This window comes from Suricata suricatta, chromosome X (genome assembly GCF_006229205.1).
Source record: "Suricata suricatta isolate VVHF042 chromosome X, meerkat_22Aug2017_6uvM2_HiC, whole genome shotgun sequence".
Lineage (NCBI taxonomy): Eukaryota > Metazoa > Chordata > Mammalia > Carnivora > Herpestidae > Suricata > Suricata suricatta.
Window position 1 is genome coordinate 69,913,583 of NC_043717.1, and position 6,957 is coordinate 69,920,539.

General features: G+C 33.4%; 1 protein-coding gene across 2 annotated transcripts in view; it reads left to right on the forward strand.

The window, feature by feature from the left end:
• FAM199X (family with sequence similarity 199, X-linked) overlaps positions 1-6,665 on the forward strand; it is a 30,820-nt gene extending 24,155 nt beyond the window's left edge. For both annotated transcript variants that reach the window (XM_029930485.1, XM_029930486.1), the window contains exon 6: positions 376-6,665. In XM_029930485.1, coding sequence (XP_029786345.1) covers positions 376-546 — 171 coding nt within the window. In that variant the 3' untranslated portion in view covers positions 547-6,665. The remainder of the gene's footprint in view (positions 1-375) is intronic.
• The last annotated feature ends 292 nt before the right edge of the window (positions 6,666-6,957 follow it).

Here is a 6,957-nt window from a genome sequence, read left to right on the forward strand (position 1 = left end):
TATAGATTTTGGCAGTGTTCTCTACATTTGTATTTAGTATTGTTCACTGTGTGTTCACTCAGTAGTGATACCAGTGTACCTTAATTTGGTAAAAAAAAAAAAAGGCTTTGAAATGATTGATTATCTATAACTAGTCAAAATAATCAGGTGTCCGCCCTTCCTAAGATTCACTGGTCAAGTACCATAAAAATAGAATCTTGAAGAACCATTTTCAAGTCTAAGCCAGTGGCTCACTTACTGGAATCAGGATCATATTGCAGAGGAATTTGAACATCTCCAAAAATTCTGAAAATACAGAATTATATCCATAAAATACTCTTGGGGTGGATATGCCAGAACTGAACCTTACTGATTGACAAATTTTTATTTTGGCAGAAGCGATCCAAGCAGCGGAAGTTACAGCAGAAGGCCTTACGCAAGAGGCAGCTGAAAGAGCAGAGGCAGGCTCGGAAAGAGAGGCTCAGTGGGCTCTTCCTCAATGAAGAAGTGCTGTCCTTGAAAGTGACTGAGGAAGACCATGAAGCAGATGTGGATGTTTTGATGTAATAAGGGTGAATCTGTCCGCATTCTTTCTAAGCATTAAAGTATTTTATCCTTTTATTTGTTTACATGCATCTTGACCAAACTTTTGGTTAGTGCTGTGCTGATGTACCATTAATAATTTAGGTCAGTGGTTTTCAGCAGGTGGTCCCCGGACCAGCAGCTTCAGCATCACCTGGGAAGTTGTGAGAAAGGCATACTACCAGGCCCCATCCCAGATGCAGTGAATCAGAAATCCTGGGGTAAGGGCCCAGCGTTGTGTTTTAACAAGCACCAGGATCTTCTGTTGCATGTTCTACTTTTAAAAACCACTAATTTAGTAAATGTTTTGACTATTTAGACTTTAGGGTGGCTAAGTGGGCTTTTTCAAGAACTAGTACTTTTACAGTTTAGCAGATTTCAAGGTACTACTGACAAGTAGCTTCACATGTCAGTATTAGGTACATATTGCAAGATCATAATTCAGTTTTCCTTCTGAATGTTACAATTTCTTAGTTTGCTTTTTCTAAAGGGCCACAGCATAATTCTCAATTCCTAGTGCAAATCTTTTATTGAGGTTGTGGGCATGGGGTATGGATTGCTGTTTATAATAGTGCCTTCATTAAGTTTAGTTTTGTTTTCATTTATTATTAACTCAAAGGTGTAAAAATAGGCCCTAATGTCTTTCCTGATAGGTTTGTTTCTGGTTTTCATTTTATGTAAATTCAGAATCCTTTCTGTAAGTGATGACTAGTGAGGAAATAATGTTAGTAGTAGCTGAACTTTAGGCTTGATGCTATATTAATATTCAAATGGAGAAAGCAATTAAGCAAAGCAGCCAATTCTGCTTTTCCACTGCTTTCTAAAATTTTAAGATGTGAAACTCTCTTAAGTTCTTTTTGTAAGTCACTTTTTTTTTCCAGCACAGCTCTAATTTTTAAATATTTGGCATAACAGCTTCTGGCATGTGAACAGCCTAATGTTGAAAGTTAACTAAAGAAAACCCTTACAGTTCTCCTAAACTTCTCTATAAATCACTAGAAATACACAGAGCAGTGAGATATAGAAAAAGCCTTAGCTTGTTGACTGTTAATAGAAGTCTAATTTTAGATGTGAAATCATGAAGTTTCTTTAAATATTTTCATGGAGAGTTTGATATCATGAACATAAGTAGTGTGATTCCTTTTCTTCTACCACATGTCTTTAAACATTCACATGAGTTAAAGAAGATGGAAACTGATTACTACTGACAATCAAGCTGCTTTCTGACTTTTGTAATTTTCTTTTTATTGTGGATAACTTTGGGGAGGTAGTCATGATTCTGTAGGAGGAGCTGTAATCAATATTTTTTAAAACTCTAGAGTTGGAGGTTTTGTGATAAGATCTTTACTTTTTTAAACTATCATATCAAGTGACTCATTAAGAAAAAGATTAATGACTTAAGTTTTTAGTTCTCAGTTGATATAAAGGCTTTTAGCCTTTGCTTACAATCATGTGTTTTGAAAGTTTGATTTTACTTTAATTCTTTGAAGGTTAAAGAATTGAAACTGAGGATAAAAATTGATGTAATACAGCTTTGCTGAGGTCTGTGGTATGGTTTTAAGATTTTGAAGACTAGTAAAATGATACTTTAAAATTTTGCTAAAACATAAAAGTATGTGTATATGGTTTTCAGTTGGAGTGCTCCCATTGACTTTCCTCTTACTCTTTCTTTTATGCTCCTAACTGACTTAGAGGTCCCAAAGAGAGCTTGTGGATAAGACCCCAGAATACTTTGAGGAAGGTGGAAAGGGTCAACTTCATTATATCTTCCCTTCCAAGTCTAGGAAGAGTAAATGTAGAGAAGAGCAAATGCAGTTTAATTCTCTCCCTGCTCTTAGCAAAGGCAAAATTCCAGAGAATGACTTGTCTGTCCTCTACCAACTCTTCCCAGGAAAATAGGCCACTTCTGGAGACCATAGAGCAACATTTATCTGTTAAATACGTGGAAACAATTGACAATGACCTGTAAAAGAAAATCTTAACAGGGTCATGATATAATAAGACCAATTTTTTTGCTCTCCCAACAGTCACATAGTCTTCGTACCTTGGATTTAACGTAAGTCACTATTAAATAAGGTTACCAAAGCACCACAAAGCCAATTTTAAAAGTTTATAAAGATTTGAGTGTTTATAGTAAAGTATGCCAGGAGATTTTGTGTAAGTCTGGATGTCACATCTTTATAGTACTATAAACTAAAGATTGCCCATAAAGTTGATCTGAAGGAGACTGAAAATAATTCCTCTGATTAAAAGAAAAAAACCCCAACTTGGCTTCCTTGTGATATGGAAGAGGGAGATTACAAAGTCTCTCTCCATCTCCTTCCTGTCCCCCCAAAACAGCAGAAAAAGGCAAAAAGTTCTTGTTTTTGTTAATGTGCTGTACTGTTGGGTTTTTTCTGTTTTAATGTCTCATGTAGATAATTCAAGTTTGAATTATTCTTTCCTGGAATAAGTCAAAATTTATTGAGTCTGACATATCTCTGAGTTTAAGACAAATCCAACTCAGTATTTTTTTCTCTTTATAAATCCAAACTAACCAATTAATAAAAATATGAGACTTACTTGCTCTAGTATCAGTTGTCATCTGTAGAGAAGAATTGGCTCTGGAGCAAATAAGCGTCTCCCCCTTTAAACATAACCTTTGTTAACTTTAGGGCATGATAAAGTCCCCTCTGATTTTTCAAAAACATTTTATTAAAGATCTTGTATGTATGTTAATTGTACCTCAATAAAACTGGGAAAAAAAGAGTTTTTTGTAGAAGTCTGTCAGTCCCCAGCATACTTTTTTAAAGTATTAACCTTGAATTAAACAAAGTGTCATGTCTATTTCTACAGTTTTGCAACTGAATTAAAATAAGACAATGTAGTATAATGTTTAGTGGAATTTAAAGGGCTAAAGAATTTTGCCCTAACAAAAACTTAGAATAAAATAACAGGTTTCTTTCATGAGATTTGTCTCATTTTTTGTTAGGCTGTGGCAGTTTTGTCTATTTCCTCAGTCCTTTGGGTTGACCGGATATTGCTGAATTAATCCCAGAAAAAGACTTGTAATTTAATGATTCTATGGATTGAACAGACATCTCAGTTATTTAGCTCCTTAAAAGTGCTAATTGCCTCTTTAAGGAGAAATTCCAGGAAACTAGTGTATAAAGGTATCCAGATTCTGGTGAGCTTTAAAAATTGTGAAATTTATTAAGTGTCTTCATATTTAAGCCAAAAATGTTAGTATATGACAAATATAGAAGTTTTGTTTCCAGATTCTTTAGCAGAGATTTTTGTTCATGGCTTACTTTATAGCCTCATGTGCCTTATAGGTGAACTCTGTACTTTTTCTGGATATCAGACTTTTTCAAACTCAAAAATAATCTAAATATTATAATTTGTTTTATAAAATGACCATACTGTTGGGTATCAGTAAGCAAAAACATTAAATTGAACCTAATTAATCATTGGTGGTACAATATGTAATAAAACAAGAATCTTTCAGGTCTTAAATTTCACTTACATAATGTTATTTTTGCCCCAGCTAGGCCATTGAAGGACACTGAAAGGTATTTGAAGTATAGCTTAATGTGTTCTCTCATTTTTTTCCCCTGAAAAAGGTCATAAGCCAGAATGCTTTTTTAAAACCAGATAATTCTTAGTATCTGGAAATATTTTAAAGGCAAAAGTAGTTCAAGAGCATAAATTATATAACAGCTTAATTCTCTCATTATAACTTTAGGCATTCTTTGCATTCATTTGTGTAATAGCTCGAACACTCCCCTCCCCTTTAACAATTACTTTTTAGCTCTTGTATGTTCAAGAAAAGGTTTGCTTAGAACGGGAGGCAGTTACTTAAAGTCAGTATATAGTTTGAGACAATTGATAGGAATATTCCCAGTTGCATTCAAATATAGTATTGATACTGAGCAAATTGACATTCAGCATGTCAAAAGTTAGAGGTAAATCTAATCCTTAAAAGGACTATTTAGAAATAAGTATTTGTATACACATGTACGGTGGTAACTTTGGATTAGTTTTAAGTCTGACCAAGTAAGATAAATTCTATCTTTACAATGAAATTATGCTAAGTGGGTGAGAGAGATATTTAGACCTAGACATCTCTGTCAGCATAGTATCTAGAACATAGCTCCTTAGAATTCTAGCTTAATTCTCATTTCTTTGTAAAATAATTTACTTATTCCAAAGGCTTAGAAGGAATTCTGAAAAATCCTCTAATTAACCGGCTATTAATAGAGTACAGAAGTTGCATGCTATAGCTGCAGATCTCAGTTGAATCACTAAAAGTTTATTTTCATATTTTCTCTAATATTAAAATTATTTATTTTCGGCCCCTCTCACAGTTATATTTTCAATTCAGGTTACTAATGCTAGATCACATGATGCTAAGTTAATTTTTAATTTGACATTCATACTGAACTCTGAAAACCTGGTTTGGTCTTCTCTTATTTTAGAATACAGTATTTTTTTCTTTATAGTCAAGTTTGTTACATCTTATTGTCAAGTTTGTTACATCTTTGTGATCAGTGGAACCTGTGGAAATCTGTGTTCTTTTTTTGTGGTAAGGGATAGGGGTAGAAAAGAGGAGAATTGCCCTAATTATACATACTCATTTTGACTATATAAAGGTAGTTGTAGAATTAATATATATAAATGACATGTGAACACTTACCTACTCTGGATTGTTCTAAGGAACAGTGGCCTGAAGCCATGGCTTGTTTTCTGGAGCTGCTTGCTCTTCAATAGTAGCTTACCAATTGGATTTTAAGTTTAGATTTTGGGGTTTGGTTATCTAGCTGAGGCTTTTAGGACTGGAGCAGACTATGTCTGTACCTGTAGTGGATCAGTTTAATTTCCTCTTTGAGTACTCTAATTTGGGTATGACTATTATCTATTCTGAATCTTTGTGTTGGGAGTTTAATTGGACTGTTGTCAAAAGCTATTAAAAAAGATAAACACAAGTATATGTAAAACACTTCACAAATGTTTAAAATTTTCACTTTTTTTAGTTTCAAAAGATAGTTATGTAGCATCAATATCGTAACCAAAGCAAGTAGGAAATTGACTGGTTTGGAGAGTCTTCAAGTAGTCTTAAATACTGTAACATATCAGATTGTTAACCAGGATCTTTGTCCTGTATTTCTGCTAAACGTATTACTATATTAATGCACTTTTGTATATAATAACTGTCTTCTGTACATTCTGTACTTACTGCAGTGTATATAAGAGCTGTTTTTCCTGAAGCTTTAGGGGAAAAACAATAGCTGTAACACAAGTTGTTTCTATTTTGAGTTCCTTCTTGTACTTAAAAGTAGTAGTTCTGTAGTTAAATCTAATGTGTATGTATGGTTGTAATTAAAACTGGCAATGTGGCAGAGCTGTCTTTTGAATCTGAATATCAAACTAAACAGTGTTGTTTTGGGTATTGAAAACTCTTGTAGTATTATCATTGTTTCTTTTGATGTACCATGGGTTTCTACAAAACCCATTGCTGCTTACTACTTTATACTTCTGAATCTACTCCTTTACATGTTCCATCCCAGAACATTTATCAACAGAGAAGAATTAGGTCTCCTTTCTTTTGCTCACAGTTTGGTTAAGGTTCCATAAACTTTTGTTTTGTGAAAGCCCCAATTTCCCAACTGTCATCGGCAAATCATTTTTATTTCCTGGGGAGATCAGATTTCTAGAGAGATTAGCATTCATAGTAAGTTGAAAATTAGGTCTAACTTTTGTTTATAGAAAATCAGATCTATTTTCCTTATATATTAATCTAGAATCTTGTTAGATTATAATTATATGAAAGAAATGTCTGTGAGCAGTTTTACATAGTTTCAGAAGCAATTCAACTTTCAGCAGCAACTTTATCTCTTGCCAGTAGAGGGAGGTCTGTGATTGCTCTCCTTCTGAAATATCTTAGCTGCTTTTCTTTTGTTTTTAATTTTAGAGGTTGGAATCCACCTCATTTTCAAAATTCATTTTGTGATATTAAATACTTTCATTTATTAGTGAAAGGTAAGTTAATTGAGCTTGTTTAATAAAGCAAATCTTATGCTTTTCTGTAATTTTCAATTTTTAATAAATGTGAGTTAGATATTAAATGAAATGTGTGGATGTGTGTGTGTGTTTCTTAGATATTTTAGAACTGTACTGTCCATTATAGTAAGTAGCCACATGTGGCTATTTAAATAAAATGTAGTTCCTTGGTCCCATTAGCAACACTTCAAGTTCCCAACCAATAACCACATATGGCAAAAGACTACTGTATTAGTAAACCCAGTATACAGAACATATTTACCATCACAGGAAGTTCTAATGGACAGTACAGTCTAGAGATTTGATGGTTTATGTAGTGACCACTGTCATCATTTGACCACTGAACAGTACTCAGTG